The sequence below is a fragment of the Pyrgilauda ruficollis genome, unplaced genomic scaffold, assembly GCF_017590135.1.
Source record: "Pyrgilauda ruficollis isolate IOZ18807 unplaced genomic scaffold, ASM1759013v1 scaffold28, whole genome shotgun sequence".
Classification (NCBI taxonomy): domain Eukaryota; kingdom Metazoa; phylum Chordata; class Aves; order Passeriformes; family Passeridae; genus Pyrgilauda; species Pyrgilauda ruficollis.
Genome location: NW_024524155.1, coordinates 1,044,095 through 1,056,126, shown reverse-complemented (window position 1 = coordinate 1,056,126; position 12,032 = coordinate 1,044,095). Strand labels below are relative to the sequence as shown.

The window sequence follows — 12,032 nt, the reverse complement described above, 5'->3', positions numbered from 1 at the left end:
ATTCTGGTGACCCATGCTATATTGCCTCAATAAAATTTAAGAACTTGAAGAAAATATTTGCTTTTTTTTAAATGTTGTATGGTGTGTTTTGCTCCCTTATATTTTGTGCCAGTACCTAAATGTCACCTTGTTTGACAGCATAATCAAACCCTCCATGCTATTTAGCCTCACTGGAACAGCTTTGGTATTTAAAATAAGGTAAATGTGTCAAAAGTCTAGAATTCTAAAACTGTATTTTTGACTATGTCATAAATGCAAATTTTGTGGGTGTTACTGTACAAAGAACATTTCTACGTAGCATTTTGCCTCAGAAAGGCTCTGTGTGAGTAGTGCAATTGGAACTGCGTCCCTGTGAAAGTAGTACGTGCTATTGGAGTCTGGAAGAGCCTTTCTTCCAAAGACATGTAGCTTTAGTAGAAGATGCTTTGTTATGAACCACTGATTTTTGCTGGTTGATTTGACAATTCCTTCTAGACTTATTATAAATATATTTAACTATGCATAACTTAAAATTAACTCAGTCCTCCAAATCAACATAGATTTCTCTAATGGCACATATATACATATCAGACAAGCCATGGGCATGAGGTTCATCAAGTTGGTAAGTCTGTGAAACAAGGACTTAATTTTTTCATGTTAAAGTATGCAGCAAATAAAAAATCAAATTAAACTGGAAGATGGCCTTTGTTTTTGCTGAGTACTTAGAAAACATAAATTAGCATTAAACAGTTTAAGTGAAGCGTGTTAAGAGATTCATAGAACTGTACTCTAGGCAGGAGTAGGTATAAAGATGTGATTATTGCTGGCAGCATGAGCATAATTTCCTGATTTGACTGGTTGTGCCTTGAATGTTGTAGAAATCAAACAATGAATAAATTTGTGCTAAATTTAGGGCAGTTTACAGACATGCTTTGAACATTAAAGCTAGATATTTTTTTACCCCGTAGGCAAGAAATACATTGATAAAATATTGCAGAATTCTGCTAAATGTAAGTTTAGCAGTTAGGTAGACATTTGCTCATCATGGTTTTGATGAGCATATTTACAACTATCCCACTCATATTGAATCAACGCGTCTCAGCTTAGCTGAAAAAATGTCTATACTAGGATAGAACTACTGGGAAAGGGAATTACAATTGCTTGATAGGACCATTTGTCAGCCATCTAAACATCCAATAAAAATAAGACAGAAAAAAGGAACTAAAATATAAGAATAATCTCAGGGAGCTTTATTTTTTTTTTTTTCATTTTTCCAACAAAGTCCCTGAGGCAAGACAAATACTTTCTTAATATGTTACTTATTGACGAATGTTGAATTTCAAATATTGTTTTATCATTACTATAATAACCTCTCAGTACTTGTATACACATGTATTATCTCAAGGTGGAATTTGCCTTTCCAAAGATACAAAGCTTTGTGCATGTGTGCCCAGGTATAGATCACAACTTAGGTTTGAGTATCTTTTATTCAGAGCAAGACTATTTAAGAAGATGTGTACCATTTTCTGTCTTTATTCTTTTAATTGCTGTAACCCAATTTTCAAGCTCAGCAAAAATAATAGACTACAATTACATTTGTTTTATATTTGCAACAGAACTGAACGGTTTCTCATCTGGTAATAATGTTCTCTTTAGCTGGGCAGGCAGCAGTGAAATGCAGCAGATACTAGCTAAGAATTGTGAGCACCAAAGATGAGCAGTTTGAACTTTCTGATGTGAGCAGTGAGCAGCAGCATGTTTCTAGCTGTGTCTGTGTATTGGGACTTAGAGGCTGAAGGGGGTTATGGCTGAGCAACAGCTGGTCCAGACAAAATGCTGCCTGAAACACTCATTTCCAGCTCCTGTCTTCCATACATCTAGGATGTGATTCTCCTGCCTTTGCGGAATCTTTACTTGAAACCTTGAAGATTAAAATGTTTGTTTGCTGTACCATATAACAAAGGCCCCATTATTATTTGAACAGAAGCTGAATTGCTTTCATGGAGAGAGCTGCGAGAACACTGACCTCTTTCAGCACAAATAGCATCAAACAACAAAAATTTCCATCTGCTTCTGAAGTCCAGGGTGGTTTGGTTTTCTCTTTTTGAAAACCAGGTAATCACTGTTCTCAACCCTGCTTTTGAGGATAGCAATTCCAGATAGCAGTGCTGCACTGACAGGTTGCATCTTTTAAGGAGCACTGTTACCTAACAAGAAGCTGAGTATGATCCACCTCCTCCTGCAGACTTCTTCTAAAATGTAACAATAAACCAACAGCTCCTCCTGGAATCCTCCTGTGATCAGCCAACACATTTTTAAACACAGGCATCCTTGTCTACACCAAGGGGAAAATCATGTTCAACAACTTGTTTAATTAGCATGTTTTCTAGTGTATTTTCTCCGTGTAAACTAGGTCTCTGAGGAAGAATTACTCATGAATACAGCACTGCCATTATGGAGTACTTTTTGGAGTAACTTTCCATTTCACCACATTTTCTAAGGAAAGCACTGATTTGGCTCCTTACCAATGTTTGTGAGGACCTCCAAGATACCATTAGTTAATTCCATAGCACATCACTAAATAGAATCCTGAGCCAGAGTTAAAATAAGTGTCACTTTCTTAAGTAAAGGCTAACAGGTAGATCTTTCTCAGCACAGTCTGTGCACGCTCTTGTATAGTTTTCCTTGGAGCCTCGTTGATGTGTACTACAGCTGAGAAGGGCACAGCGCATTACTGCTTCCCTAGGAAGGGAGTGAGCCTTGGCTGCCCAGTGAACCTAACATTTTGTGGACTTTTCTGAGGAAGGTGTACCCTTACAGAACAGGTAAAAGCTTTATGTGTCTGTGAAGATTAAGTCAGATAGCCAGCTGATAGAAATTAATTCACCTGTGCAGAATTTACCACAGGGATGCTTTTTTCCAGACATTGATTGTTTATGAAATAGTGCTGTTACAATCAAGAAGACAATCTGTGCTCCATCCCATCAAATGGAGTGTTTTAGCCAAGAGAAAAGCATATTTAAGAGGAATTTGTCATTGTTTTGATTGGGATACAAAGATCAACACGAGATTCTTTCTGTCAGACTTGTATTCTCAGAAGGAAACGTATAGTACACATAAAATATTTATGATCATTTTGTACATTGTAACTATATCTATGTAAAAGCCAAAATAAATATCAACCATTCCAGCTATACAGTATACAGTGCCTGATGTGTTTATTGCCACATTTTCTCTGGCCAGTCTCCTGTCTGTTGTGTTTCTCCAGTGACTGTGTTATTCCAGGGAAATGAGTAACACAAGGGGAGGAGGGTGCATAATGGCTTCTACACTGTAGGGGGTTGTCTGAACTAACACATGGATCCTGCTCTACATCTCTTGATTCTGTGTTGAATTTGTGTTCGTGTGTGGCGCAGAAAACACATAGAGGGTGAGCTGCTCAGGTTTTTTTTGAAAGAAATCAGTGTCCATCACAGGCACTTCACACTTTTCAGTTCATAGCTTTCAGGATCAATGAAATGCTGGAGATAAAAATAGAAGTCCTCTCCTAAGGCATTCCAAAGCCCAAATGGTTTGGTTTTATCTGTATTATTTTGCAAGAACTGTTAGCTAGATTTCATTCTTTTTCTCCCTATGCAGTGAATAGATGAAGTATGGAAACCCTTGCAGATACAAGGAGAGCTATAAACCTGTGCTGCTGAAATCTCAAGCTTTCACATCTTGCCAGATGGATTGTTACAACACACTTTAAACAATGTCAAAATATTCTCAAGCCATGTATGATTATTGATACAAGACTTGTGTGAATGATGGAATAGAGCAACAAAGAACAAAGGAGCTCAAAATAGCCACCAGTCACCAAAATGTTTGCGTTGAAAAGATGTATGTGAAATTGCCAGTTTGAAATTTTAAGTGAATCTTGTAGAGGGAAATGTAATGTAACCCATAATGGGAAACAATTTAAAGACAGAAGATATTAGTTGGGAAAGGGAAAATGATTTACTGAGCAGGGTCATTTTGGGGGTCAGCATTTTCTGTCATTTTATTCCCTCCATGGGCTCAGTTACTGAGCAGAATGTTTTACATAATAGCATTCTGGACTCCCTTCTTGGTTGTTGATATTCCACTTGTGTATGCTCAGAGCATGTCAATGATGACAGCTGGTTATTTCTTCAACACCCAGATTTTGATTATGTCTTGTTTTATGGTCAGTATTTGGTTTTCACAGGGAACGTTTTCCCACCCAGAAGACAACAAATATTGGACTGACCCAGTAATTGTTCTTTCCTATATTTCCTTTGGGCTCTTGTTCAGCTAGTTGGATCAGAGTTGTTTTAAACATAATTAGGCCATCATATATCACTCTGGGTTAGTTTGCATGTGACTTCACCAAAGAGACCCAATGGGACTATTAGAGTACTTTTTGGACAATGTATCTGTAACTATTTTAACTACTTTATCATGAAAATAAAGTTTGTAAACAGTAGTCTTTACAGAGTGACAAGTTAAGATATATTGCATCCTAATAGAGATGTTTAGTAAATTAGATTTTCATAGTGCTAATTGAATTTGTCACAAAGCTGATGAACATTAGCTAAAGAAAGGGCAATATATTTTATTTTATTGAGCACATCTCAGAGTGCTTGTAATTTAGTAGGGCCACCACACTTTCTGGGCAGGCTATCAAGTAGGATGTTGTAATGATTTGCATGACTACTATAGTAGATGGAAAAATGTAGCTTGTGTTTGTAGCTGTTCCATTAGTGTCTTGCACAGTGTGCAGTCCTTTGCTGCTCTTCAGAGAGCTGTGTCATAATCCCTGCATCTTTTGAAGAATTTGGTCTGGTGAAATCAAGTAACTATACATCGTTTAAAACCTGGTGTGTAATTATGTGATGAGACAAAGGAAAGACTGAGAAAGGCAGATAACCAATAGAATCCTGAACTTATCAAAACAGAGCTCTTGCCAAGGACCTTGGAATTCATCTGATTCAGTTGCTGGAAAAATGCCTGAATTAAAAATTATCCTATGAGGACTAAGAAAATAGAGCCAAATTCTGGCACTCTACAGTTTTCTCCCAAAATGGTCATTAATGCTGCAAAAACAGAATAGGGTGAACAGCCCTTGGCCCCATGCTTGGCCCCCTACTGTGGGCTCTATCTGCCAAAATTAGAGGGAATAGAAGATCAAAAATGGGGACAGGGGGAGAAGGTTGGAAAAAGAGAGCTTAGAAAAGGAGGGTAGTTGGAAGGGGAAAAACTCATAGGTTATGCCCCCTGCCAACACTGAAATACTCAGTTGCAGCTCCACTCACAAAGCACCTGTTGGCAGCTGTTGGAGCAGTTTATAGATTTTGGGACAGTTCCCTTATGTGAAATGTGATATATGATCTTATTTTAGTAAAATAGAAGCAATTCTTGGACAATAATTACAGCAATAAATATGCCTGCAAAGTAGTAATGATGACAGCTTTTGCTTTCATTGAAAAAATTGCATTCTTTTTAATGAATTTCATTACTACTAATTTTAATATTCTTTGGCTGATATCACCTATGTTGTCTTTCTTTTATCCAAAATTGAAAAAAACCCCAATGCTGTATGGAGTGAAAAGAAAATACAGCAAAACAATGATCATAAGTATTAACCTGATGCTGTCCTTCAAACTCAATGGCAAGAAACTGTGGGTCAGGGGTGTGTGGAAAATTTTATGTTTTTCAGTCTTTACGCTTTAGAGTGTAATGATAGAAAATAATGAAAATTGTTTCTGTTAAATTAGAACTCACAGCGAGTATTTTATGTTACAAACTCAGCTTAAACATTGTAACATCTTCACAATTTTTAATGTAAATTTCTGTTAAATACATTTAATGAAGAATTTTAGCATTACAATTTACACCCTCCTTCAGTTACTACCTCCAAAAAAAGTTACTTGTGTTCATGTGCAAAAACTTTTGCTGTTCTTTCTTGTTGTATAAATAGTTTATTATTCCTTAGCATAAATATGTAACAGTTATCAATAATATATGTATTCAAAATGTAAGGTGTATTGACCAGAAAAATTATTATTTTTAAATATAGGTATTCAATATAGGTTGAGCGAAAAACTTTATTGTATTTATTGGCTACATCTCCTTTGACTAGAATGAGAATCCTCCCTCTGCTAATGCTCTGGTTCAATTTAAAAGGCTTACCTAGTAGGTATCTGTTTTACTCAGAAGGTTTGCATAAAGTTGAAATAGAAAGTAGATAATATTTTGAAATGTAATGCTCTCTGATATAAACTTTAAGCCACATCCCCAATTTTCCTGTTCTACCTGAAACACTTAAGTTATTAGTTCTAAAATAATCAAAATATGAAACTTTAAGCCTTCCTTAGATTATATTAAATAACGAAAAGAGGCTCAGGTTTCTGAAACTGATTACATACTGCAATTTGTGCCGCTCAGGCCTGGTTCCTGCACGAAGCTCACCAAGAGCTTTCCTCCATCAAGTCTGTTAAAGAATAGGGCCAAAATGCAAATTCCATTAGTTCAATAGTTTTTGTGTGCAGTATTTCAAAATGCTATTTTCTCCTTGAGTTAATTTCAATACTTTTCTTAGAAAAAGAAAGTAGTTGAGTTGCCTAGCATGTAACAAACTGTGTTAGAGACTGTTAGCTTTAGTAACACCTAAGCTCAGATGTGGTGTGTGTCATTAAAGGAAGAGGACAGGATGTGGAACTTAAACCAGTGACATCTGAAATAGGAGAGCATCTATTGGAACTTTAGCAGTGCTTAGTTTCAGTGGAACTGTATGCTATACCTAAAGAAAGGAATTTGCAGATATTTTAACTTGAAGAAGAATGCTTTCCTGAATCCAGATTTTTGGAAATTTAGCTCTGACTCATCAAAAGACACATTCTTTATTATGAAAGCATTGTAATTATTTTTACAATAATCATAAATAAAGTAAATAAATGCATTCAAACGTTGTAATAAGTATAGTCTTCATAACCTGTTTCTTCATGATGTAGCACTGAATTTATTACACTAGGTAAAAAGTGAACATTTAAGATTGCTAAAAACCAGGGCACAGAAATTTCAAAGACCTTGTAATTATTATCTAGGAATATATGCAGGTATTTTTTTGGCATTTCAAAGTCCTGTAAGATTTGTGTAGTAGTTTTTATTGAGTCTGCAGATGGATAGATTTATAAAATACACTTTTACAGTGGTCCTGATAAATACAACTTTTTACTGCTTGTTTGCTCTTTGGAATGAGGCTGCTATGCGAAATGGAAAGGAGAGTAGGCAAACCTAGAAATTTAACTAGAACATTCTCCCTGGGTTATGTATGGACTTTTCATCAGATGTCAGGTGGGTGGAAAAAATACTAGAGCCAACTTTGAAGGTGTTGTTGACAGGTGAATTTGGGACCTTCCAGATCTCTCTTACCTTGGCATTGACCCCTTGACTCACACTCAAAGGGGAAAAGCCAGGACCACACATCAGCATCAGCACAGGGCAGGGTAGGACCAGGAGGCAGTGAGGCTGCAGCTCAGATGCTCAGGAATCAGCTGTCATCTTAACATCAAATGCATCTGAGCCACCAGTGCAGTCCTGCAGTGTCCTTAGGAATTATTCTTGTATGACAAAGAAGCAAGTACCAACCCGAACTCCCTTACTTTGCTACTCTCAGCAAGACTTATTGCATTTTTTTATGATGCCAGTCAAATGTTCCCACTGTTTTTAAGTTAGAAAACTAAGATTAAATTGATTGTGTAGGTAAAGTCCTCACTTAGCCCACTCCAGTGAACAACTAGTTCTGTTCACTGTTGAAAAGCCCAATGGTTTATTCACACTGCAGAAGCACATGTTTAATATATGAGGCATAAAAGTACTGTGTCATCAATGATATGTGTAGGTTTTTACTTTGCTTTTCAAATTTCAAAAACTGTTGGAGTCAATGGAAATTAAATTACTATTTGTACAAATGTTTATTAGGCCTTTTTTGTTATTCTTTTATAGGTCTTGTAGAAATTTGCCTGATGCATCCCCTTGATGTAGTGAAAACAAGGTAAGATCATGCTTGAACAGGTTTTGTTGACACGGGAAGATATCCAAATTACAAGCTGTCAAAAAATAAAATCCTAGAACTTCTCCCAGTAAGGTAACTTGTGCCTCTAATGACATTTATATTTGCTTACCTGTATTTACAGCATTTGACAGATGGAATTTGAGTAGCATGGCACATTTCTGATTAGAGGTCATCTAAAGGTGTTAAATCCGCTTATGACACGTATTTTTATTCTTGTAACACAATGCTATGACATGAAGATGGCTAAAGTTAAATTCACTTAATATATGTAATAGCTGCTATAATGCTTTTATATGTAATTGGGAAATACCATATTGCCTCCAAAATAATTTTCACGGATTTTCAATAAAAGTTATAAGAGAAGATGTTCCATATTGTGTTTATAAGATAAATAGCTTAATTATTTTATATTTTTAAAATCTTTTTATCTCTCTTTACTTTTCTTCTGAATACTTGTTCTTATGTGAATATAAATGATTAAATGACCTTGAAAATTTGCTCAAATTAATTTGGTTTTTCTTAATGTTGGTTACTAAAATGGAAAAAAGAATAGCTGTGTTTCTAGTTTCTGCAATATCCTTTTATTTTTTATGCATTTTAGTTTTTATATAAATGCACAAGTTAATGTTACTGTACATGAAACGCAAACCAGAATGGAGAAGGATACTAGTAGAAGGACAAATCTCTTCATGCCATATGTGTTACCCAGTGCCAATAATTACCATATATACTGTTCCTGGAGCGCTATCTAGGTCACAGACATGGAGGTAGAAAAGCTTCACTAGGAGACTATCAGCCCCAAACAAATGATGAGGACAGCTGTGGTCTCTGGAATATACTTGAATTCGTCAATTATGACTTCATATTCTAGTTTCAGTTAGCCAACATGTGAGCTTTTTTTGGATGCATTTTTGACTTCTATTTAAATCACATTTTGTGATTTGCCTAAGACCTTGAGATGCATATTTTTCTACAGGTTGCATTTTGCAGAAAGAAGTAATCTGTCTGTGGTCATTGCCCGGTGCCAGGAGACAGTTATTCAGGCTCCAGCTGCATCGAATGCTGCTGAGGTGCTGTAGGTCCTCCTTGAGGCTTGGAGGTTGCTCAGGCATTCCTTCCATATCCCTTCATAACGTGGATGTGTTGATTCATGTAGAGACAATGCACCTGATGGTTCTCAGGGTCCTCTCTGCCCCTCCAAGTACCACTGAAACAATGCCATTAAAACAAGACTTTAATGAGATTGAAATTAAAGACTCAGAAGCAACAGGGTACAAGCAAAACAAATACAAGACCAAATTTAAAATAAAAATTTGTCAAGTGGTCCCCAAAGGATGTGCTTTAGTGACTTCATTTTGGCGGTTGGTGGTTTAACTCACCTCTAGCTTTCAGGCTTTGGTTTTACTTCTCCCCATTTTTCTCTTCGTACTGAACTAGAAGTCATGTTCTTTTGTAGTAAAAATGTAGATCATTCATAATTTAGTGTAAGCCACATATCATGTGTCAGAAAATGCATTAATTGCACATCTGTACTGGCAGTCAGCAGACATACTTTCAGTTTTCTGATAGGAACCACACAGTGGACTCTCAGAACACAAGGACAGATTTCCCCATGTCTCTTTGAGATTTTACTGAGTTTTACACACTTTTCATAGTGAAAAGGCTTTTCAGATCTGAGATCCTGAAATGTAAAGAATTAAAGAGTGTGTGGGGATGTTTGTCAAGCTGTAACAATCCTTAAAAACACAATAAAAAGTAAAAATTAGGAAACCCTTAAATTTGAAATGTAAGCCCATAAACAGTGGAATTTTTAGAAGAAAGAAAGAAGTGGGAAGGAAGGAACAGTAGCTGTGCAGAAGAAATCAGATTGTCAATCAAAGTAAAACTGAGGGACTGAATCAAATAAAAAATCCATTAAACAAATTTCTTCATTTGAAGAAACATCCATTGAGTTAACTCTTCCACTGAGTTAGCTGCAGCTCTTTGCAGAAGTGGGCAGCACCAAGTGATAGTTTTTGTAGTTTGTTGATGCAGATGTATTCAGAGATATTACACAGATTTTGCAGTAACATTTCTGCAGATCTCAGCAGATGGTAGTAGTTCAAAATACTTACATTTTGAAAGCAAATGACAAAACCAAGAATAGAATATCCTTTGATCTCATCCATCATTTTGTTCTATTTTCCTAACATCATGCTTCTTCCTTTTATTTTGTAATGGTCCCAATTTACTATAGCAGATTAATTCTTTGATGGCCTTGAAAGTTCAAATAAAACATTGGTTTTAATTCTGAACTTTGGACATAGAATGTTTTCTAATAGTTTTTGATTTACTTTATTCCTTTCTTGCAGTGCTTGTAAGTACTGTTGTGTGCTTAATCTTTCCCAACATGGTATTGATAATCCACTGTTTCTGAATCACTCCCAGCTATTACAGTTTTGGTGATTGGTTTAAGGTTTTCTTCCTATTGGTTAGGTGAAAGGATGTATGAAAGCACCATTTGTTCCTTAATTTTTATGGTGTTTTGAGTTTCCTACCTTTTTCTCTAGAAGTGTGTTTGGTTAAAAGAGTCCTGTGGCCATTTCAGATTATTGTAATCTCATTGATCTGAATTACTGTTCTGAAGGAGTTTAGGGAAGATGTCAGAGGCTCACATCTAGTGGACTGGTGGCTTAGTGCTTCATTGATATTTTGTGTATGTGCATGTTTTTAATAAAATATTGGAGAAAATAAAGTTTCTGTCAAAGATTATTTTGAAACCCTGGAAAATGGTTTGGCTCTTTTATGACATTTTGCAATATCTTTTCTGTGTTTAGCAATTTTCTATTATTCTACAGTAACAATGCTAGATTTGTTTATCTGCTCACATCAAGGGAGGAACAGTATATAAGTACATGCTTATAAACCATAGACAATCCAAATGCTTAATGAAGTGTTTTTTTCCTAAGTGTACATCTGAAAATAATTTTTTTTTCTTTGCTAGAACACCAAAGATCACTACTCTAAGAAATTCTTGATAGCTGGATAGATTAAGATAACTATGATCCATTGTTTTAGCTTTATGAATCCCTCTTATTCTTTGAAATGAAGCTCTCTTCTCATTTGCAGGATATATTGGAATAGTTTCTGATGAGATATTAAAAAATGATGTGCTGATTTTATTTTTTTTTTTTTGTGGAACAGCTATTTCTAATAGCTATTTTATACATCAGTTACCATTATGATTAAGTTAGCCATTAAATAAAGTACTGAACCTCTGTTCTTGTCCTCCTAAATACAGAGTCTGGTAAGATTTTTTGTGTGTCCATGTATGAGAAGTGACAGCAGCAGCAAGAGTTTTTCGGTACAGATACAGTCAAGACATAGAAGGTCTATTTTTTAATTAAGAGCTCTAGATGAAATTTCTTTTCTAGAAATTGATGGGGAAGAAAAGTGTCTCATCTTAGGATAAAGAATTGGGTTTGCTTACTTTGTACCTTTTTTGTGTCTGAAGCATAATGCAGGCTGTAATGTTTTCATCCATGAGACTTTCAAAGGATGACAAAATGGCATATAGGTTATGATATATAGGACAAGACGTTGCCATATGTATTACTTTAAATTTGAAAGTAGTAAAGTGCTTCTCCAGGTAGAGTTTACATGTTTTGGCTCAATGAAATGTACAAAATTCAGAACTTAATTATGTTTTATTGTTGGATAATTGGTAGTTATGCAGAAGCTCACAGGTGTGTAGTTGGTGAGAGAAAGGGAGAATTATAGGGAGCTGTATAAAGCCAAGGGAAAACTAATTGTATTTGAGGAAGCAGCCAAGCAAGACTAGCTGGTAACTGGAGGATCTTGCTGTGGTCTCTCTGTCAGTTCCAGGTTATGGTCTGAGGTAATCTGAATTCTCAGGAGAAAAAAACAAAAAAACAAAAAAACCTGTTTCTTTTATTCATTTCCCCAATACTGGGTTGCTGGCATAAAAATTGTGTTT

The 12,032-nt window shown here is 35.7% G+C and overlaps 1 protein-coding gene across 3 annotated transcripts in view; it reads left to right on the top strand.

Moving 5' to 3' along the window:
* Positions 1–12,032, top strand: part of SLC25A21 (solute carrier family 25 member 21) — a 237,352-nt gene that overhangs the window by 127,529 nt on the left and 97,791 nt on the right. For all 3 annotated transcript variants that reach the window (XM_041472082.1, XM_041472081.1, XM_041472083.1), the window contains exon 2: positions 7,987–8,035. In XM_041472082.1, the coding sequence (XP_041328016.1) occupies positions 7,987–8,035 (49 nt within the window). The remainder of the gene's footprint in view (positions 1–7,986; positions 8,036–12,032) is intronic.